At 39.1% G+C, this 24180-nt stretch overlaps 1 protein-coding gene across 1 annotated transcript in view; it reads left to right on the top strand.

The window, feature by feature from the left end:
- CDC73 (cell division cycle 73) overlaps positions 1 to 24180 on the top strand; it is a 112780-nt gene that overhangs the window by 34360 nt on the left and 54240 nt on the right. The window contains exon 10 of the mRNA XM_056355954.1: positions 5150 to 5214. Within this exon, the coding sequence (XP_056211929.1) occupies positions 5150 to 5214 (65 nt within the window). The remainder of the gene's footprint in view (positions 1 to 5149; positions 5215 to 24180) is intronic.

Here is a 24180-nt window from a genome sequence, read left to right as displayed (position 1 = left end):
ACTTAGTAGATGGCTTATAACTTTAACTGCTACTTCTATTACCATCAGTGAGGCTGTGATTTTGAAACTGGAGTTACAAACTAATTCTTGTCCAGGCATTAATATTTCATGTCTGTGCTGGTGCATGAGTCAGCAGTACAGATTCAAGCCAATGTGGGAGGGTGGGGAGAAACATGCTGCTTTTGTTTTTCTTAGTCAGAGGGTTTGGTACAGTGTTTATGCTGATGTGTGTTGGGGGCATGTCCCGTGGTGCTCCAAGTTGCTCTGGAGTCCTCTTTACTTTGGCTTGTGGTTCCTCTTGTGTCCCATGTGTGGTTTTGAGCAGCTGCATGGGGGTCAGCCACTGCCCTCAGAGAATGCTCTGGAAGAAGTGCCTCTCTACTTTCTAGCCTGGTCCTCGAATGTAACTTACAACCAGCCGCATTAACCTGGCTAACACCTTCTGCATTCGTTGAAGTGGGACTGCAGCTGTAACGGTGGAGTCCCTGACTTGGAAGCATTTGTTCTCTGCTTTGCACAGGCTGTGTACAGTGAGTGGAGCTGAAGGTACTACTGTGTGTGGCCAAGTGTACAAGCTGTTGAAACCTTATAAAAAGGCACAAAAGTGCAAGTGGCAGGGCTCTCACTTGTAGCGGTGCTTATTTCTGTAAGAAAAGTGAGTGGCTGACTAGTAGAATATCACGTGGTGAGTGTGAGAGGATCAGGTCAAAAAAGCTGTATTCTGAGAAAAGGCTGTGCTGTTACCAGTTAAAGGAGGGTTGCTGTGATTATCTGCAAGGTGGCAATGCTTAACTCTCATTCACCAGTTGCTTCAGAGTTTTAGGCAGGAATTTTGAGAGCTGGTGGGCAGTTTGGGAGGTGACTGCTTTTGCTTATCCCACTCTACCTGCAGGTAGCAGACCATGGGTCTGCAGCAGACCTTGTGGCTACAGTAACTGTTAGCAGGAATGTAAGTGGGCTACCTATGTTCTACTTTGGCCATTTAGCATCTATTAGAGTTACATCAAGGTATTGGGTTTGCATGGAAGCTTCCCCCATGCCCGATGGACCTGCTGCTGGCCATGGCCAAGCCAATCGGTGCCAGCTGGCAGCACCTCTGGGGTAGTGTATTTAAGAAGGGGGGAAAAAAACCTGCACAACAAATCGCAGTGGAAGAGAGGAGTGAGAATATGCAAGAGCAGCATTGGTCCTGCAGCCCCCCAGGGCAGGGCAGGGCAGGAGGAGGCAGGAGCAGCTCCAGGTGAGAGCAGAGATTCCCCTGCAGCCCATGGGAAGCCCGTGGTGAGGCAGGCTGTGCCACCAGCCCGTGGAGCCCAGAGGAGCAGACGGCACCTGCAGCCCTGCCGGGGCAGGGGGTGCCCGAAGGAGCCGTGACCTGTGGGCAGCCCGTGCTGGGGCAGGTTGGCTGGCAGCGCTTGGGACCCCATGGGAGGGACCCACACTGGAGCGGCACGTGAGGAACCGCAGCCCATGGGAAGGACTCATGTTAGGTTTGTGGAGAACTGTCTTCTACGGGAGGGATCCCACGCTGGGGCAAGGGAAGCGTGAGGAGGAAGGAGCAGCAGAGGCAGGGTGTGATGGACTGACCGCAGCCCTGTCCCCATCCCCTTGTGCTGCTGGAGGGGAGGAGGTGGAGAAACTGGGAGTGAAGTTGGGCCTGGGAAAAAGGAGGCGGGAAGAAGGTAATTACAATTTTTGGCTTTATTTCTCATTATCCTACTCTGATTTGCATGATAATAAATTAAACTGATTTCCACAAGTCGAGCCTGTTTTGCCCGCGACAGTAATTGCCGAGTGTGTCCCTGCCCTTACCCCAACCCAGGAGCCTTTCACTGTATTTCCTCTCCCCTGCCCAGCTGAGGTGGGCAGTGACAGAGCGGCTTGGTGGGCACCTGGCGTCCAGCCTTGGGTCAACCCGCTACAGTCAGTATGAAAAAGTGCGCTGCCATTACTTCCAGATTGTCAGAACTGTTTTGTTTACTCTGTGAGTAGCTGTTGGGTAGCGCTGGAGGGCCTGCGCAGCTGCTGGGGCGGTGCGGGAGGCCGGAGCGCCCAGGGGAAGGCTGGAGGCTCGGCTGGCTCCTTAGCACCCTGGCGTTGCTGTCTCTGCCAGCCGGGAGGCTCAGCACGGTGCTGGGACCGGGGGGCTGGTCAGAGCCAGAGCTCTGGTTAGCAGCTCTTGTGGCTCATTAAAGGAACCAGGACATTTTTTATGAGAGATGTGAGGAGATCTGTGCAAAAGATGAAACCATTGGTGGTTGAGCAGGAGCTTGTTCCCAGCCGGGTGCCTCTCTCCTCTTTGATTTATTTGTCACTGTGCTGCTGGCTCTGTCGGCCTTTATTCCCTTTGCACTGCTGATGGAGATTTGGGTTAGGGTGTTTTTAATTAATTGAGAAGGAATGCAAAGCTTTATTCAGGGGAAAAAGTAGAAAAAGCCCAGTGGAAAGAAATAACTGCAACAAGGAAGGAACATGTAGAACTAATTATAGAACCAGGATTTCTGCTGAGGAGAGAAAACGTGGCAGGCCAGGCATGGCGGGGGATGCTGTTTTCCTGGTCTTCTTCTGGGTGTCTATATTCTTTGGAGTTTGGGAGGCATGTCTAGTTGAAATAGTTGAAAATTCTCCATGTCGTAGGCAAGAAAAATCTGTGATAGGTCATTCTGGAAAGGGGAAAAGGTTCCTCTGTTGGTGACCTTCTGAAATTCACAAACAACTGTCAGCCTGGATTAGATGCCGCTGATTGATGTCACTCCATGTCAGCAAAAGCATCTCTTCAACTTAGGGGAGCTCTACCAAATATTCTGCAAGGCTCCAGGCATCACCTGAAATATTAATACGCTCCTTGCCCAGAAACAGTGACATATATAGTTGCAGAGAAAACTGTTATCCATGAAAGTGTTGGCCAGGTGCAGCTTCACTCATGTTCAGCTGTATGAGCCCTGAGCTAAGACTTAATGCATAATTACATCTTCAGGTTGTGGGGAAAGGTGGTAAGGCAATACCAATTTATAAAGGGAAGCTAGGCTTCTTTTTTTAGTAGAGAAGGCTGGATTTGTGTTGGTACTTGCATTTTGCTTTTTCAGAATCAACTCTGTGTAGTTCAGAAATGTTAAATCCGGCGGAAGGGGAGGGGGGGCCTTGAGAAGCCAAGATGAAGGGGGACTGGAGCTGAGGTGACTGTGTAAAACAAAACGTGGTAACACGGGCCTCTCCACTCGGCAGCTGTTCTTAGGTCTGCTAGCATAATCAAGGGGGCAAGGAGGGGAAGGGACAACCAAAACCAGTGTTCAGAAAGTAGATACCTATCTCTGTGGTGAGAGGAGTATGATCAGTTTTCAACTCTTGGATGTCTTTTTCAGGCACTGGAGAGTTATTAAATCAGGGAAACTTTTCTGCCTCATTTCCTACAAGCGTCTGATAATCTTCCTCATCTAAGGAAGAAAAGATGAGCAACCATAGATGCTTCCCAGAGCATCTGCATTGTTTTCAAGGTTGTCTGGGTTTCAATTTAAGTTAATTTACTCATGATAAGAGCAAGAAGCTCTAACAGTCTTGAAAATCTAATATTTTTCTTGGACTTTTTGTAGGTTCAGATATGAGCATTACTTTGATTCTGCATTATTTCTGGTCTATTATGTTTTTGTGCTGATGCATTGTATGAAGGTGGTGTAAAAAATGGCAAAAATCTTTCAATTCTGAATAGCTGTTCCTGTACAGTAATCAGTTACCTTTACCCAAGTCTAGTGGAAATAGCTCAAACCTTGCTTAGGTATAGACAAATGTTTGCTTATCATGGTTTGATTGGTGATTATCATGCCATTTTAAGTATAATTCTTCTACACCAACCAATGAATTCATAGAGGAATGAGGGCAGGTTAATTAACATTGATTATATACAGCTGTGGGCTGGCTTCAGGGGCGGTGGGCTGGCTGATGTGGATAAGGTGCAGCTGTGGCTGGTTCCTGCTAAGTACTTAAATAGCTCTAAGGGGTATGGAAGAGGAGCACTGGATGAAGAGAGACCTGGAGGGAGCAGAGGGAGGAGAGAGAGTGCCCCGAATGTAGGAGAGACAAGGAGAAGGATGCAGCAGAGGTGAGAAGCAGAGGGACTGGCCTGAAGAGGATGAAGAAACATCACGAACAGTAGATAAACTGTTGAAACCTTGTGGGGGATTGGTGGCTGTGCAGGGGCAAGGCATGGGAGCTACTTATTGAAGTTAACCTGGTACAGGGTGGTAAAAGCCTTGTTGCAGCCGGCTAGTTTTGAGAGTGCTGCAACAGGGTGGTTAGTTGATGGGGTTAGCTGGCAGTACATGCATGAGGCTACAGGATTTACAGAAGGAAAAACAGGGGTTTTGGTGAGTCCTGATGGCAGGAGACGACTTATGATCTTAAGAGTGCTGAGAAAAGGAGGACAGAGGAGGAGGATTTTAAAGCAAACAGCCTAGTGGCAGCAGGTTTAGTCACTGAGCACTTGCAGGCTTCTGGCACTTGCTCAGCATAAATTCAGTCTGATTAAAACGACTAAAAAAACCCCCGACAACCAACCACCAAACCCCAAACCAACTGTTTTTATCACCTTTGATCTGGTAGTGTGAATTTATGCAGATTTTACCCTCTGTATCATCTGACAATGACAGTGTTGCTCTTCTGCACTCCAGAAGTGAATTTATCATGTTAAGTGGCCACAGTTTTATAGTCGGCATGTAAACAGATTTCTTAAGTATATTATTCCACTAATGCACCTACAAGTTGAATGTGTGCGTTACAATGCATTCTGGGAATATGAAGCAATTCTCCATTTTGTAGTGAAGAGAATTTGTGAGACTGCATGCCTGTTGTAACACATTCTCATAAAGATTTAAATTCGTATCCTTTCTCTGGAGTGGTTTGAATGATTCCATGCAGCTGGAAAAGCTTACTCTGATTATAGAAAGCAGAAATACCAAATGGGCCTCTGTCTAAAGAAAACACAGATTTCCTAATTACTAACCAGGTTTTGTGTTGTGAACAGGACCTAAATCTCTACCAATAACAAGACGCGTTCTTTGCAAAAATAATTTCAGAGGTGTTTCCAATGTTGTCCATTTAGACATGACTTCCCTCTGTTCGTAATGATTTACAAGAGACTTTTTTTCCATTGCAGAGACGGAAGGCTTTAAAATTGATACCATGGGCACCTATCATGGAATGACTCTGAAGTCTGTAACGGTAAGCTAAAAAGTCTTTTCTTAAACAGGTTTTGTAGAAATGAATGTACCTGTATATCTATATTTCTGTCTGTCTGTATATATCTTGTCAGCTTGGCCTAGGTTCTGAGAAGTCACTTTGGTTGGGTAAAAGAATTGATGAAAGGTCTTCTCTGTGAAAAGATAAGATGTGTTTTAATTTGCTCTGCACATTTTGAGAAATCTTTGCTCAAGGGATTTGTCTGCAGTAGAAAGGTGTGCTAGGAAGGCTTTGCTGGCAGGTGGTTCTTGTGGAAGCGCAGCCTTTTTGTGCTGGACTATAGTGAGATACCCATATTTTTGCTAGCCTTCTGCATGTCTGTGGAGGACATCTATCATAATCATAAGGGATAAAAGTATACTCACAGAACTGAAGGAATAACACCAGGTTTTGGAGTATCGCTGTATTTCCTACTCTTCATTTAGTAACAATAAATCTGTTCAGTGGTGGAAGGATTTGACCTCTGCATTACTGTTGAAGCTTCTTAGCTTAGTGAGATGGACTGCTTTTGTATGACTGTGCAATGCTGTTAGTGGGGATTGATGTACACACAGATGAGAGAGACTGACCCTCAAACAGACTTCCTTTTTTTTGACCAATGTTTTTTCTGCTTTTGTGGAAGTGGGTTGAATTCTCTCAAACAAATGCTGTTTTGATCTGCTGGTAAGTAGGACAGATGCTACAAAACTAATGTAGGGCCCTTGTTAAGGTTTTTGCCATCTGCATACCTATATAAATCTGATGAATAGACAGCACTAAACACTCCCCTAAATCCATGCGCTACTTGTAGTTTGCACTCCTAATTTGAACATAAAATAATATCTTGAATATAAATTTCTTAAAAACACTTAGAGCTTTTTCTTGTTTGATAAAAGTTCTTGCCCAAGTCTTTTATTCCTAACCTCCTCTGGACTTAAAAATTAGAAGAAAAAAAAAAAGACTTTTAAGGAAGGGAATCTACTTGGTTCTGAACAGTGTTGTTTCTAGATTAATTCAGTAATAGATTGGGTGAAGGAGAAGAAAATAAGCCATTATGTCCAAAGATTTGGTTTTGGGTTTGGACTTTGCACAAATCTAGGACTGCTTTATGAGGTGGTGTTATACCAAACCCAGGTTTCTATTGTGTAATGTATCTGTTTCAAGTTGTAGTGACTTGAAATGACTTAGTAAACAGGTTCTGTTTAAGTTGCCCTGTGGGGGAGGAAAAAGAAAGAAGGAAGGGGGAAAAAAAAATAAAAGGCAGCAAGATTACATTAAAGTAGAAATGTTGAAATGTGTCAAGCTTGTCAGTATACATAATCTAAAAGGGAAGGGATGCACAGTAACTCTAACATTTTTTTTAAGTTTATTTAAAAATAATTAAGTGTTTTTTATTCTAAGATTCCTAGATCATGTATTTAGCAACTATCTAGAGTTTTGAGGTAGAGTTATTACAGAATCATAGAATCATTTATGTTGGAAAAGACCTGTAAGATCATCAAGTCCAACTGTTAACTTTACTGGTTTCTTCCATTAAGAAAGAAAATAACTGATATTACATTACCAGTAAATCTTTTTGTAATATAAACTAGAAGTTTTTGAAATAACTACTTAAGATGTATTGCATGACTGCACATGAAGCATCATCTGGTGTCATGAGAAATATTAAGACTCCATCTGTCATTTAGTATTTTTCTAAGAACGAACTTGTAAGGGATTTTTTTGAGCCTTATTTTCCAGACTATTAAAAAGGTGCCCTAAATGTTTAGCTCATTCATAAATTGCAGTGACATACTGATTTTGTGTTTCAGATGTGGGAGAAATGAATATTAATTATGTGGCACAGAAATGTTAATCTGTTTTTGTCTAAACTTTGTCATGGTGATGGACCGCATAGTTCTAGCCCATAATCTTCAGATTGTTGTTTTATATGGAATGCTTAATCTACTACCAGTTAGCGAACTTCATATTATGCTTTTATTCAGGGTTTTTTGTGGTTTGTTCTGATTTTCTATGCTTGACAAAACTAGGAAGGAAATGGGGAAGTTTTCGTCCCCTAGAGGTGTGATGGCAAAGTACGTTACACTCATTGGCTAAATCATAGGAATATGGAGGATAGCAACGGAATTGCATTCTACCTACATGATGGTGTCTGCTGTCCTCATAGCATTGGTATAATCCCTTTTGTGAACTCATCAACCGTTTCAAAGGAATTGAAGTGTTAGGTAGCTCTTTGTTAGAAGCTGTCTTCAAACTTCCAACCTCTGATTTCCAGAGGAATGGTGAAATATGAAAGGTTCATTTTTGTGCCGTCGTTGTCCTTGGTAGGAGCTTAGGTGGCTCCTGGGTTTCTTCTGTGGTGTTTGTTTCCATTACTGTATTTATAGAGAGCAGTCTCATTCTCTTAAAACTTTTTGTTTTGCTTGGCTAAACAAGTCTTAATGTGAAATTAGCTTTCAATTCCCATGTGAGTCTTTTTCTCTAGCTATTCCAGTTAAGATTCATCTTTTTCTCGAGCATGGAGAAGTAAAATTTCATGGAGTTAGAATTCTAAGTGAGATCTCACCAATGGTTTGTAGAAAGGCAATAAGAATTTCTTACTGCTTCTGAAATTATAAATATTGCCTTGAGATGGATGAATTATGTATTTTAATTTATCTTCATTCTTTATCACTTTTTCATATCTTTCTTATTTTTGCTCTAGTTTCCATGTTGTAAGAGATTTACTCTAGTGTGGTGGTTCACCTGAGTATTTAACATTATTAGTAATACCATCTACCCCAGCTTTTGTTCTCTGTGCTACATTGATTCCTTTGGCTTCCCTGTGTGCATTGTCCTTTGTTTTCTGTGAATGAAACAGTTGGATGGTTAGTCTTCTGTTTAAGAGGTTGGTGGAGTCATTAGCTTCCAAAAGTTTTGATCTTGTTACCAACTGGAAAAAAAACTTTGTAGATCTATGCTTATTACCTGGAGTGTAAACCATAACCCACTGTCTGGAGTTGCCCGCCTGCTTCTCATGTAAAATGTGTAAGAAACTTTTACTTATTTCATATTATATTCCCTATGTGTCTTCCACTTGCACTCTTCCTTACTGTAGTTCTGTGTAATGATTTTTATGAAATGTGCAAAAGTTCTGTTTTGTGTTTGTTCTTGCTGAAATGTGAGTTGTCTTAGATGCTTGTTCTTTTTAACAGCAAAACAAAAACTTCTGCATCTTGACTGCTTTCTTTTCATCAGTGATGTTGGAAACTTTCTTAGCATTCAGAATTTGTGCCAGAACAGATGGTGAATGGTGGGCTTTTTCTGAAGTAATGTCAGCTAAAATAACTTGTGCTGCTGGCAGTTCTTCCCTGTAACAGGGTTTTTGCTTAATTGGCACACTTAACTTTCTCTTAGGAAGAACTGAGTTATTTAATGAATTTTTATTGGGAAGGCATGATTTCATTATTCTGGACCTGGAATTGTTTATAATGGGACATCTTCCTCAGAAATCATGGTTTAATACCTGTGGCACCTTCTGTTTGCCTGGACTGATGATGTTTTGGAAACAAGTAGGCTAGTGGTGGTAGCTCTGGTTATCTAGTTACCCAGCAGTTTGTGTTGCAAATTGTGCAGCATGACTTTTAGAAACCTGCATGTCTACCTGCACGCTTCACTTCAAAGCATAATCCCCTGTATAACAAGTCAACTTCTGTTTGTTTTAAGTAGGGAAGTTTACTGTTTGAGATGGATCAAATAAGAGCTCTGGAAGATAACTATGTTAGTATTTTTACACACGGAGTGTGAGGGAATGCAGAGAGTTTTAAGCTGACACCCTCAACCTGTTCTTTCTTTCTTGAGTAAATGTGACATCTCCAGGGCATTAGCCGCCTTTTCTACACAGAAATATTGACTTGGTGTCTAAGCCAGTGTCATCTGGTGGAAGCCTAGAAAGTGGGTCTGACCTTTTATGTATAATGAAATTGAATTTGGGACTACTGGTTTCTGTAACTAGAACATGTGAAGAACTTAGCTTGAGATGTTAAGATCCGAACAAACTGGCTATCTGCGCCTATGTCAGGATACGGGAGAAGTCGCTTGTTCCGCCAGTGTCGGGTAAAGTGGGCTTTTATAGGTTGGTACTGAACTGTAGCCTCTTCTAGGCTCAGGGCGTGCTTTGTTCTGACTGTGTGCGCTTGCAAATAGTATTTGTTTCTCCAAGACAATTGTAGTCACAGTGGTGCTGGTTTTAGTCATCTTTGTGGGTTTTTTTCTTAACTTTCCATAACTTTAATGTGAAGGAAAGGAATAGAGTGATAGCCTGGGGAGTTCTGTGGAATTATTTTCTCTGAGTTCTGGGAGTCCTGACTGGTAATGAGCTGTGACTCCCTGTGGCTATAAACTTGGGTGCAAGTAAGATCTGTATAGTACTGCAGTAAACCCTTGTAGAAATTACTTTGTTGCCTTTCCTAACTACTAGAAAGCTCTCCTGCCTTTAACTTCCAGTTTCTTGCAGTATTCCCAGCTGCTGAAGTTCAGAAGCTTCCTTCCTTTCTCTTTAGTTTTTGCTGCTAGTAATGGAATCTGTCGCCGATCATCTGCACTCATAAGCAGATTGAACTGCTGTTGGCATTTCTTGCTCTAACTGTTCAGTAAACAGGTGGCTACAACAGCTCTTTTAGCTATTGAGATGATATCCTTACCGGAGAGTTTGGGACTACTTTTGAAGAATCTGTGCAGTTAGTAAGGGTTTCAGTTGAGGCACTTCACTTGTAGCAAACTCAAATGCAAATTTCTGCTGTGTATGCAAACATCTAAGTTTTAGCTCTAGTAAGAAATTCTGTGTAAGTTTTGAATGCTGCTGCCTTCAGTGATAATGTTTTTCCTACAAATTAACAAAAGTAATGTCCATCTTTCCAGTGTAACCTGCCAGGCTTTACAGCAATCTCTCAATTGTAAAATTACTCTGAGTAAACTTATAAGACTATCAGTAATTAAAGAAAATATATTACATTTCAGTCAAAACAAATAACATTCTATAGTCCTGACAGAAAATGACTAATGAAACAAGGGGGATCCCTATATTAGCCCAGTACAAGCAGGCTTAATTTTGGAAGAATTGGAGGACTGGTTCAACACCTCTATGTTGTGGTCAGTATCAGATCTTGAGCATTAACTAGTTAAAGGATGTTGCTCTTAATTGCCTTTAAAATCCTTTGAGTATGATACAGTTTCAGTGATTTTATTATTTTAACTGAGAGGTTGTTTAACCTTAATGAAGGGATTAGTGTGAATGTAGGGAAATACTGTTTCCGACACCTTAAAGAGGGGCCATTGGAGAAGAAACATGTTGGGGCAGAAGCAATGAACGTGGTGTGTGCACGTATTTAAAATAAAAGACTTCAGATAATTGATGTGCTTCTGTGTAAGTAGGTAAGTCCATGAGAACTTTTTTACTTCACATTGAGGAATTAAGACTGTGATGCAGTGCCAAAACTTGAAATGACTTTTCAGAAGCATATGGTGGAATTGGATGTTGTGTCTCAATATACAGACGAATAGCATTTACCTTTAAAAAATAAATAAAATTAATACATATTAAATATTAGATAGGAGAGAGATAACGACTTATCCACATGTCACCAGTTTTCTGTGTCATGTCCTAATCTCATTAAAATATTTGAAAGCAGTGGTAAGCGAGGGAGGAGTCAACAAAACAACAGACTCTTTGAAAGCATTTGAAACAGGCTTTGAAGCAGAGCATAATTTTCATGCAGTCTGTGCATAAGCTCGTCATTATTCTCGATGCGAGTGTAACACCAGCCCGCCCGCGCCCCCGCTCCCCTCCGCGGGCTGAGCAGCATTCTGTGAACTCTGTGTGCATACTATTCAGTTTTTAACCATCAAGAGGAGATGAGGAAGATGGTGATAATTGTCTGTTAGAAGAGTGTTCCATAGTTGATGCTGGAGGCAGAGATTTTTGTTTTCATTGGATTTGTAAAACTTTTTTTTCCTATGAAGTATATTTATCTGTAACTGTAATTTGGACATAACCATGAGGCTCTCTGTCCATGAGGGTTAAGGGCTAGGACATGACCACTAACTCAAAAAATCCTAGAGCTGGAGAAATGGATCTGTCCCCAGAACAGTCAGCCAGCAACCTTATGCTGGGGTGACAGACCAGAAGGCTTTGTGTGTTTATATTATTTTAATGAGGGTGGATGAAATCCAACCAGGTTTCCTGAGAACTATTACTGTATTTTATATTTAAGGTCCACGTAACAATTTCAGTGGCTGGCATTTCATTGCCTCAGTTGTGTTTCAAATAGTAGGTAAATTAATTTTCCCTTAGAAGAGTTTTAGTGTAAATAGTCAAGCTGATAGAGACCAAGGAAAAATACAAATGCTGCTTTCAAGAAAATGTGTTAGGCTGAACAATATTGCGCTTGTTTTCTCAGCAATTGTAAATCATGTATGTTGGTGCCAAGGTATCTTGCCATTGCACTGCATTGTAAAGCAGAACTGCCTGTTTTGTTCCTTATAGTAGGTTTTACTGTATTTTGAGACTAGGAACTGCAAATTCGAGAAACTAAGTGGATGTTGTATAACCAGTCATGCATCTGGAAGTTAGGTGTTGCTGTGTTGCTCAGGATGCTACTGAACAAAAGAGGGAGAGAGACCTGGAGCTATCTAGCTTTGTTACGGAATGAATGTGTCTGAAGTCACTGTTCCGTGTAAAATGTCAATGTGCTAAATGTGCTTGTGGCATGCCTATCAGGTCCCTGAGTGGTTTAAATGGAGGAGTGCCAAGTGTGAGAATCTGAAGTATTCCTGAGTATACATTGAAATGGAGCTTTAGACATCCAGGGAGCTTTACTTACAAAAGCTTGAGCACCGTAAAAAATTTTGGTATGGATTCTAAGATGACTTGCTAGACCTTTCTTGACCTAAAGCTGAATGGTACAAGTTTCTTTGCTAGCCCTGTGGGTGTCCCTTGAGAAACTCATCTGCCCTGTACAGTGTGCGCTAGGGCTCAGATCCTTTACGAATGGTTCGGGAGTCACTTCCACTTGGAAATATGACCCCAAATAAAAACATCTAGGAAACTTCATTTGTGTTCTTTGAATTGGATGTCCACTTTCTGCTTGAACCCTATATAAGTGCTTAGATTTATTTGTATTTTTTAGGTCTTAAGATTTATGTGTAATATCTATTAATGAAAGTTTCATAGGGCATTGCTCAATGATACCGGCTGAACCTAAGCTACGGATTTTTATGCTTTGTCCTAATTGTTCTGAACAATCAAATATCACACACTTCACATAGCTTATATGTTAAACAATGTTGTCTACATATTTCCATCTAGAAATTATCTCCAAACATCTACTGAATACGTAATAGCTGCATCTTCAACTGACAGTTCATCATCAATTTTTTTTTTTAATGGGGAAAAATTAGCTTTGCTATTATGTCACGTTGTAATGTATTCCCAACTACGTAAGGCACTACAAAGGTCCTATGACCCAGTGTAAATGAGCATGTGACAGATCGGGAACCAGCAGGTCACTTCAACATCCATCCTTCTCCCTGCAAGTGTATCCACATTTGCCAAAATAATCACCTGGGTAGCCATCCCGTTGTCTTTGAATAAGAGTTGTAACAAAATTTTGAATGTTTCTAACACGTCTCAATTCATGATACAGTAACTAAATCAAAGTTACAATTCAAGCATTTAATGATCAGCTGAGTCATTTATGTAACTAATCTGAGATGACAGAGTCCAGATTTCCTTCTCTGTTCAGTTGTTGAGTTTATACCACTGTCATTAGGCCATGTTACATTTTACTACTTGGTCGTTTGCTCTTAGTGGAGTAAGATCCACAGTTCATTATTTGTAGAAACAAGTTTTCTGCCTGGAGTACTTGCTTATATGGGACTTGGCATCATGGTCATACCTTTTTCTGAGCCTGGAAAGTAGGATAGCTTGATGGTTACCCTAGAAGCATATCCATAGGAACATGCCTCAAAGCCCAGTCTGCCATACATCGTGCTCATGCTACTTATTATGACTTAGCTAAGCCAGAGCAAATTCTCCCTTATGATAGTTTTGTTTTGTTTTTCTAAATTCTGTACCTTGTCATTATAGTCAAGGCCTTTTTTTTTTTTTAATGCTCTTTAAGGACTGTTGTTTCAATGTGTGGACTTTGTTCCAGAGCTGCTATTTTAATGGTCCACCTCCCTTCCTTCTGGCAGTTGTGGGTTTCTTTTGGGGCTTCTGTTGGGTTTCTTTCAGTATATAGCTGTTAGTGTTTGAATCCAGCCAGAGGGTATCTCGGTGTGGCAGGCTTTATTACGAGACTGTGTTGCATTTTTCAGGTTTTGCATGAAAATGCGAGGCAAAGAGCATTTTTGAAGCACGTCAAAGCTGCAGAGCTCAGAATTGAGACAGATCTTTGGAGGCAAATGTTAATGAAATGCTAAGGTCCGAATGCTTGTTCTTGGTTTTTTGCGGGATGGATTATAAGCGATGTCATTTAGCACTATTTCAATGTAGTGCAACATCACAAATTAGAAGGTCCAGTTAGGGTAGCAAAATAGGTGGTATTTTTAAGTCTTTAAGGCAGTTCCTTTTTGGGCCAATTAAGAAGGTAATTGATTAAGGCTGACAGTATTTTGGTCTCTAACTTTATGTGATTTTTATTGTTCCATCTAAATCCAGGTGTTAATTTGCCTGTGTCTTTTATGCAGCCACATGCTGTTGCTGTTGAATCTGCATCCTCGCTTTTAGGATGGTGAAATGTGTTTAATTTATCTTTGCAAGGACAATCTATAGGCATGGTCCTGGTGTAGTCAGGTTTGCTACTGGTGGTCCTGAATACAGTCTGTTTCAGCATAGGTTTCTCATTAGGTAAATGACTAAAGACTATATAATGAACTGTGCATTAGTTATGGCTCACTCAGCTAGCATTTAGGCAATACTGATAGTACCTTCCAGAATATACCTGTGTTTGTGATCTGCTGAGCTGCCATCTGGAGCTATATTTACGTTTTCACTGAGCAATATGCTACTGTGGAAACTACTTGCATCACTGCTGCTGGAATGGTGGTTCTTTAGTCTGTATTCATCTAAAACTCTCTTAAAGACGCTGCTCAGCTAAGTGAGTTAAGAGGAAACGTCTGTTAGTTTGGAAGTGCATGTAGGTAAGCGTTTAAAGATGTATTGTCTGTTTTAATTTGCATTCACCACTTTCTGTTTTGCCCCTCTTTATTCCCCAAAGGATTGTGGGCTTTTCTGAAGGCTTTTGGTTTGTGGGTTTTCCAAGTCACAGGAACATCATATACATACAACTTGAGACTTAACACTGAAGATAGTATTTGGGTAAAAAAAAAACAACCAACACCATCTTGTTTCTAATCTTTGTGAGTTGCTAAATGCATAGTGTGAATGTGTATTTTTTTGAGATAAAATACTTTGTTTTAAAAGTATACAAGCAATTATCAAGTTTTTGCTTGCTACTGCATGAACATATTAGTCTTCAGTACCTAGTATTTCAAATGGTTTGTCCAATGTACTTGAAAATGTCAAATTTATCTCAAACCGTTGGTAAATTGAAAGATTGATAAATAACTTTCAGAACTGTGTTTTTACAAATACCGTTTGGATAGCTAGGATCTAAAGCTTGATTGGGCTTCATACAATGTGAATGTTAACAAAATATATTTTTATTTCACCTTATATTACCCCTTGCATTTGGCAGAGTAAGTTTTAGGAAGTTGAACTATTCAATTGGCTTGCTGCTTTAGGAGACTTAAGATCTATTATTGTAATTAAAATATCTCACTTTTTGAGCTCTTTGAGGTTAAAAGCAGGTGATACTTTCCTTCCATAAAGGTGTATGAGTGGGTTTCGTGCATAAGCAACAGGCTTTTAAAATTCAGTTAAAGTGTGAAGCAAAACTTTGTGTGACTAAGCAAAGTGATGTAGTGATGTGACAAGATTGCTTGTAGTTAACTGTCAGTCTGGTTGCTGTAAATTCATAGTACTTATAATTTAGGATTGTCTGGGTTTTTTTTCAATTCTGGGTTTCTTCATAGGGAATAAAAGTAATATGTTTTTTTCTTTATAGTCACCTAAGTTTCTTTTCTGCCTAAGTGGGTATGAGGAGATAGCCATCTCCCTTGACGTGGAAGACAGTGCAGTTGATGAGTTAACAGGTGTTTGCTTTGGGGTGGCTTGGTGCTGCCATTCTGAGGGGACAGAGAAGAAGTGCTGCCTGCTGTTCCCTCCGTGGGAGCGGTACTTCAAGAGTTCCATTTCCCTGGCCAGCAATTATGGAAAAAAAATTGACAAAGGCAGTAACTTTTCCACAGGTTTTATTGAAACTGGAAAGTAGGTTCAAAGCATACTGTGGAAGAAGGGGGGGAATGTTACTAAAGCAGGCTGCTAGCAAATCTGTTTCCTGAGGGGGAGAAAAACCTGCTTTTTGCTTTGGAATAAGGGGACTTGAGGGTGCGTCATGCAGCAGTATTCATCAGTCCTACTTACTGGTTATCTTTGGAGCAGCTGATGTAAATCAGGCAAACAGATGGCAATATTACTGAAATGAAAATGGAATCCAGTTGTCATTAAGAAAGATAACCTGCCTGATTAATCGTGTTTCATCGTAGTTATGAAATAGAACAAAAGACTTGTGGATGGAGAGAGCTTTATAAGGCAGTAAGCCAAATAATTTGTAGCTAATAATCTATATAATATATTATAATAGACATTATATATACAGCTACTTCACATGGGTTTATAAAATCCATTCTGTTTCAGGGTGACATTGTATGCTGTAACAAACCACTGATTCTGTAGTAGATTTCACATGTATAACTAGGTCTGGAAAATAATGTCATGAAAAAGCTTCCAAAAATATCTGGACATGAACAGCAGGTGAAATGCAGATTGAAGTGGTAAAATGCATATTAGAATACTAAATGGTTCATAATGTTATCTTAGAAATTAAAATCTAAAGGAGCTCTGGACTGCCAGGTGTAATATTACATCTGGTTTTAAAGGGTAGTTTTATAGTTGGCTCAGATTTCATATGTTGAATTTGAAAATGTAAATAGACTTCCTTGTTCGTACCTGAAATCTTCTGAAAAGTGTATTTACTTGTTTGTTGTACTTGGCATTCAGATGAATGAGAAAATAGTGTAATCAGGCGGTCTGCTCACCTTTATTTGGATATACTAAATAATTAATGAGGGTAACTTTTATATGCATGTCATTGTTCTGTACAACAAACCCAGATATTCAGTATGTTTCTTATATTCCGTTCCCTAGCAGTTCTCAGCAAGACTCTTAATATCCTTTTATTTTCTTCTCTGGAAAGCTGCCTGTAGTTGGCCTACATTATCCAACAGCGTGAACTGCAGTTCTTTCAAATATGAATGTAGGTATTAGGTCCTTTTAAACAGTGAGTACCATAACAGTAATCCATCTGTAGGGAACATTTTATAAATGGAAATTCACAATACACAGGAAATATTTTCAAGTATTATTTTATCACTCCTTTATATGGAGCTGAGAGGAAAAGAATGTAAAAGGTAATAAGTACTCAACATTCTCTGTGTTAAGATCAAGAATGTGTTAAATTTAAACAGTAGTTACTAGTATACTGATATTTGTGAAAGTTCTCAGTTATGAATAAGAAACATACCTTAAGGAGATAATGCAACTTTTTCTGATGCTTCTCATAAGTGGAATGAAAATGATTGATAAACCTGACATTTAATATTTGGCAAACTTCAAGGAGCTTCTGCCTTATGTTCAGTAAAGTGATGTTTCTTTAGTGAAGACGTATTTAAACTGTATTAAAATGCATAGAGATATATGGATACTTCATAAATGTGGGATAACTAAAGAACATTCACAGCTTTGAGAAATAAGGGGCTTTTTTTGTGTGCCCCCCCCCCCTTTTTTTTTTTTTGTTTTAGTTTTTTAAACAAAAGACTCACTTTGGCTCAAGTAGGCTTGGCCACTTTCCTCTCTTACCACATTCCCCAGAAGGGAAACTAAATTAATTCTGTCCATAAGAAGATTAAAAGCTGATGGGGTAGGCAGATGTTTTCTTTTCTCAAGGGTGAAAGAAATAGAGTAAGGTTCTCTGGCAAGTCTGAAGATGATGAGGGAAAAATGTTTTGATTCTAGTTAAATTGCAGCCTGTAATATGTTTTGGCTTGGGGTTTTTTTGGTGGGGAGGGAGGGCGCTCAGTCGTTTTTGAACCACTTGTGCTTTGTGACACTATCTTGGTGGAGGAAAAGATGTATTCTGGTTTTATTTATTAATAGTTCATTCATTCTAACACTGATCTGTAGTAAATTTATTACGCTTCAGTGTAAGTGTTCATATTACTGTGAATGGTATTACACTTTTTAATACTTGGTTTTCCACTGTAAGATATTTAAATCTTAAACTTTTCTTACATAAAAAGGTATACACTTATCTAAATCTGGGTTCAGTTATTTTTCAGTTCTTTTGTTTAATGTGTTTTTATATTTTCTGTTAAAGCCCTGGCTGAAGTCATGCTTACTCCTTGTTACCAAGCTGCTGTAGGAGAGACTCGTGGTGGACCCTGTGTGCTTTCTTGCAGTATTCACAGACGTTCTCTCCTTGGTATAAACTGATTCTTAACCACTGCAGCCTGTCATCCAGCTGAGGTAGCCTCCAGCCTGCTGCTGACCTGGGAGCCATTTAATAGTTTAAGTTCACAAGTTACCTGCCTTTTTCAGCATCAGATCTTCCTGGATTCCCATCTTGTTTAGGGATTTTGTGACAAATAAATAGACTCCTAGAGGTGCCTTTGCACTCACACAAATGTTAAACAAAGAACTGCATGTAGCTTTGGCATGAAAAATACCACCCCTCCCCTGCGTCCCCTGAAACGTGACCTTTTTTCTTCCATGGTAGCCTTGGAGTCTCAGTCAGTCAGTGCCCTTCAGGGACTTGATCTTCTGGAGCTTCCTCCCAGTCTTCTCTTGTAGCTGCTGAGCTCCCCAATACAGGATTTGTTCCAAACACTTGAAATCTTAAGTTATTTTTCATTTGTAATTAAACACCTCAGGTCTTCCCAGGGTGAGGCTGTTGCCACCTGAGTGGGGCTGGGAGTCATTAGGAAGTTAAGAGTCTGCAACAGTCATCTCCATTTTCCTGTTAAAGCAAGTGCTTCCTAGTTCTGCCATTGAGAAATAACCTTTTCTCTTTAATACAAAGGATGATGCAATCTAATATGGCAATATACAATTATTCCTTAAGGCTATATCTAGATCAAGGCACTCAAGCAAATTAAAGCAAATTACCAAAGTGTACAACATCAACATTCATAAGTTATAATGCATTAAATTGCCATTGGCTGGAGATGTCTTTAGGAATAAAATTGCTTTAGTTAGCTGTAGTTTAATTTCTTTATTTTACAGTGAGTGAAGGCCAATTTACTGCTGCATTAGAAAATTCATGTGGGAATTTAATGCATTTAAATTAATACGCTTTTGACTTTTCACCTTTACTTGAATCTTTATAAACTTGTAGATCGTTGGTTAGCCCATTACGTTTGGGAGCGGCTTTGCTGGACTGTCTTATGTTTCCTCCTTCGCTTGTTGCTGAGGTCCCGTTTCTTAGTGCTGTGTTCGTGTTCGCTATAGATTTGATCTGAATCAAGCCGCAAATAAACTGTTGCTTTTCAGTCCAGGTGGTGATGGTTAGATTATATAGAACTACAATGGGACTTCTTAACTAGCCTGTACAGACTGTGCATTTTCCAGCATGCACAGTTCAAGGTCATCTGGGTTTCATGTACATTCAGTAGTAAATTCAGTGGATTTTAGTTTTTTCATAATGCAGTTGTTCTGTGCACATTAAAAGGTTGCAGAGGTCTCTAACTTCTTGTTTTATTCTGGTTGGCAAACCCAAGGGTAGTTGGTTTTGCATTGAGTCTTTTGTAGCAAGTTTGGGGTCTTTAAGGTGAGAAGGAAATAGGAAATTAAATACCTGTGGATGTTTAGGGCATCCTCACTCTTTTCACACTTCAATTGTCATTGCACAAGGAAAAACGCTCTTTTTCAGTACTTAAACTGATCATTTGAAGCCTACGACTTAAAATTTGGCCTCTTATTTACTTACATAAGCTGCTTAGGGCAGAATATTTTCTCTTACAGTTTCTCCGGTGCTTGTCCTGCCTACGTATTTCCCCAGAAGCGTGGCTTTGCTTGGTTTTGCATCTTTTATCTCTCTGTTTAATAGAAAAAGATGTACTATGTAAAACTTATTGAAGTGTCTCAATTCTTAAAGTTTAGAATAATGGACAGTATTTACAAAATATTTCTACTGGCTTTTTTTGTAATTCTCATTTAATGTAGTTAGTACCAGCACAGTAAACTTAAAATTTCTACTGTTGTACTGCATATCTGAAGGATGGTGTAGTCTCAGATTAAAACATCCCTATAAAGTTGAATCTGTATATGTGAATTTGTGTTCTATCTTTGCATTTTTCAGTAATTTGGGAAATTCAGGTAACATTTCTGTGAGGTGTTGGGTAAATTTTATTAACTGTTTAGGGAGGGAATATTGGTAACAGGTCCTAATCAACATTTATTTATACTTACGGGGTTTAAAAAAATATCTGTGTTAGTACATTGGCAAACTGTTGAAACAAGTCATTTTGATTTGATCTAATATCTTCTGGTGATACATAAGGAAAGAGTTGGTCTGCAATATATGACCTATTCTCCGGTGACATTGAAAGGATTCAAGCTTATTAGTGAGCTTGAAAAACGTTGTATAGAAAATTCAGAATCTGTAGTTTGTTTTTTATCAGAACCAGACAGGCTTATGTCATCTCTTCTGAATGGGGTCTTGAAGTGATGTTTAGGGAGTTAATGTTCGCTTGTGTAAAACAAGACCAGTTAGAAATTTCTCTGAGACAGAATGTTTCCTCATTAGCATGTTCTTGAGGTGTTTGAGTGGGGAGGGAGGTTGTTAAAGGGTTTGCTCAGAAAAATGCGTAATTTTTCATATTGCATCTTGCAGAGATTCATGTCTAGTGGGTTACCGTGTATCTTTTTGGTAACTTGAGAAAAAGTTTAGCTGTGAAGCAGTAGTTGTCAAAGGGACATAGGACAGCAAGAAGAGAAAGCTTTATTGACCATTATAAAATTAATTCCATTTTTGTTGACTTCCCAAAAGCCAGGGACAAACTATGAGCATGGATTCTTGTGTCTGTATTGGCCACAAACCAATGAAATGCCAAATTTTTTAGTTGGCTGTGGTGGGAGGCAATTTTTTTTTTTTTTTTTTCCTATGGCAACACATTTCATTGTGATTGTTTTTCACTTCATGTTACTGACAAAAAGCCAGTATAAAATATGTTCAGCAAATACGTAAAGCTATTTTTGCCCAAGAGTCTTTAAGTATCACAGGAAAAAACTCAAGTTGTGCAGCACCTTGCATTATACAGCTGGATATGATAAACAGTGTGAAGGCCAGCTACTCAGCCTTGGGCTTAGGTGAATCAGTCCATCCTTTCAGAGTATGAGCACTGTCCAGCTCTTCAATTTATCGTAACTTTAAGCTGGATCATAGTTTTATATGCTGAAGTGACTGTACCAGTGAATGTTTTCTTCTCGGCACTTTAAACTGGTGCAAAAGTACTTTACTGTATCCTAGCTAGAATATGACAGTATGTACTGCTTTCTGCAATTCAGTTGTACTTAAGGGGTGAGAAAAAAGAAAAGGGACGTTAATGCTTATGATGATCAGTTTCATCATGAACATTCTAGGATTTAGCTGTTCTGTAAGTAAATCGAGGTGTTGCAAATCCAAGTATTATATTAGTACTTCAGGTGCTAATATAAGTACAAGTGAATGTTATGGTAAGAAATTGGGAGAGGGGTGTGTGGGGGAACGGATGACGCCCTTTAGTTCACATAAAATCTTTTACAATGAAAAATTTTTAATACAAGATTCATAGGTGTTTTTCTCTTATAGAACTGGAAGAGGTAAAATATTAATATTTGCTTAGTTGTCACAAGGAGTCTTACATGCAACAAAAGTAGTGTTTTTCAAAAAGGCTGGATTTATGGAATGTATGCAGAAGGTGTTCATTAGAGAAAGTGTGGGTTCATGTGTGTAAAATTTTTTTGATGAATAGGAGGAGGGGTAGGGAAGAAATGTATTTGTGTACTTCATTCTAGTTTTTCCATTCCGCTCTGCTGGCATGAAATTTGGACAATAAATCATTTGAACTGTTTAACTTCTACTAGTGGAAAATGAGGAAATGACGGAAGGGGGAAAAAAAATTAAAAATGGTTGAGGTACCCAGACAGTGCATTTTTTTAACGAATATGGCAGCATTATATTTTACACAGGCTGTAAACCCCCAGATTATTGGCAGAAGACTGCCATTCCTTTACTAATTTCATTTAAGTTGGATATCTTAAGTTAGCAGCACCCATTTCTCAATGGAATTTTGATTAGAAGGAAAATCATACCTTTGCTGGCTGTAGCAAGCAAATGTGCCTTCTTCTAAAAAGGGGGTAATTCACAGCTGGATAGTATGAAGTAGTAACTACGGCTTTTAAATCCAAATAAATTACAGGTTTTGTAGAGTAAAAGAATTGTTACTACCATTCTTCCTCTTACTTTCTTATTTATTTTTTTTATCACTTTGAAAATTCAGGAAGAGCATTAGCTTTTTTAAGTAATGTAGTGAACTTCCAAAATAGATAAACCATCTAAAATCTGGTGAAATGACAGAAGTAATCTGCTGCATCAACATTTAAAAATAATTTCAGATTTGAAAGACAGAATTTTCTCCTAATATTAATAGAGGTGTTACTGAAAATACTTTTCTGTTGAGGGTACATTTATGTTGGAACAGTGTGATTTCTGTGAGTTTGTTGCGGTTTGGGTTTTTTTCCTCCCTTTGGTATGCCTCAGTGTGCTTATAGCATAAGCTTTGTAATTTGCTTTTTGAGGAACAGATGTGTTAGTTGTCCCCTCAGGTATGTGTATGATATTTACTTTTATTTTAGAGTCTTAAGTAATGTTAAGAGTACCTCTGAGTTGTCATCTCATTTCTTTAAATTTTTGGGACATAAAAATGTTACCCTTTTCTATATTAAAAAACAATAAAATACAGTACTTAGAAATTATTCAATGATGATACAATGGGAAATTGGTTATTCTCTTGAGTCGGAAGGCTGGATAATTGAGTTGAATTTTTATGTCTACAAAAATCAATGCCTAGGTGGACTTTGGAGGAATGCCTATAAAAAGACTGGCATTTGCATTAAGTGGCAGTACTAAATTTTTGACTGAGTCACAGATGGTGTTTTCCAGTGTTTCATTTTTGTTTTATCATCTTGCATCAACCTATACATTATAGCACAACAGGCTTAGATTGTGATGTAGATTTTGTTTTTTAATACTAAACTCATGCTTCTTTGGGAAGTGATGACAACAACATAGAAATCCTGAATGAAACCTAGAATCTCTCTCTTATTCTCAAAATATTTCCTAGACCTCAGCTTGTTTAAATGCAGGATATGGTAAATATTTAGTAAAGGCAACGAGCAAGGTTTTTGTTTTCCTTGGTGACTTGTTTGGTATTTTATTAAGAAAGGATTTCTTGTGGCAGTTGTTTTTTCTTGTTTTAAATTTTGAGCTTACTGTGATGTGGGAACACTTGGCCTTTCCACAAGAAAAGATGTGGTGGGGTTTTGGTTTTTCAGGAGTGGAAGAGTGGAGGGATTTGGTGTTTTTCTGATGGCATGGATGTTTTTCATTTTATAATTTAATACAAAACTTTAAAAAGTGTTGACAGGGAAAGATCTGGGAATACTTGACTTTTTGAGGACTTTTTTCTGTTGAAAAGATTAATCTACATCCTTGCAAGTATGGCTAATTCCTCTCATCTGATTTTTGTCATCTTGGAAAATTTTAAACCTTTAAGGATTTCATGCTGTGCTCAGTTTCTTCATCTCTTTCAGCTGAATTAATTGCAAGACAGTATCAAAGCCTGTATCCTTAAAATGTTAGGATAAGAAAGGTGTTTCACATGCTTTGTTTTCTGATGAGGTAAAGAAAAAGAGACTTCTCTGTTATGCCCACACTGAGCATCTGGGGGATCAGAGTGAGTGGGTTCACTGAATATTCTTATTGAACAGTTGAAATAGCAATTAATATTAGGTAAAGCTAGATGGGTTAAAAGGAAATGGATGTGCTTGTTCTGATGTGCTTGTCCTCAGAGGCGTACTTGTGTATTCTTCAGTACGCTTTGGCCTCCAGTAAGGTAAAGCAGCTTGCAGTGTTTTCTTATTTTAAGAGAGTGTGTGTGGATCACAAACTGATGAAGATTGTAGAAGAACACTGGTAGTGGTCTGCTTTCTCAGGCAGATGATATCTGAAAGATAGCAGCAGCAGTTCAATTTGCTCTTTAGAAAGTGTATTCTTTTCTCAAACCTTCCCAGGAAAATAAAAGCCCTTTGAGAAAAATCTTGTGGAAGTTTTTAGCAGCCTTGACTTCTCCACCCAGTACACCAACGGTGCCCAGCTCAAGCATTCCAATGGAAGCCTTTGAGAGTACATAAAGCATTAAGCTATGACTACTCCCTGTGCTGGAGGGACTTTGTTTCTTTGGTTTTATTTATGTTGAGGGTAGTAATTCAAGGTTACTCTCTCAGTTAGAACGTTTTGACCACCAGGCTAGCTTTGAGAAATGCGAAGGGAGTGGTTCGTACCCTGTGGTTTGAGTTATGCAGCAGTTAGCTTGTGGACCAAAATGCATCGTTACTATTATCCAGTTAGTGTCATCGTGCAAACTGGCAGATTTAAATGCTTAAGAGAGCTCTGTTGCCATGGTAATATCAGAACGGCAATGTGGTAGTTTTCATCCATATCCCATGTTCAGTTAAATTCCTTTGCAGTCATTTAACTGTGAAAGGAAGGT

Source organism: Falco biarmicus, chromosome 11 (assembly GCF_023638135.1).
Source record: "Falco biarmicus isolate bFalBia1 chromosome 11, bFalBia1.pri, whole genome shotgun sequence".
In the NCBI taxonomy this organism is placed as follows: domain Eukaryota; kingdom Metazoa; phylum Chordata; class Aves; order Falconiformes; family Falconidae; genus Falco; species Falco biarmicus.
Note: the sequence above shows the minus strand (reverse complement) of the source record. Positions and strands in the feature narration are given on the sequence as shown.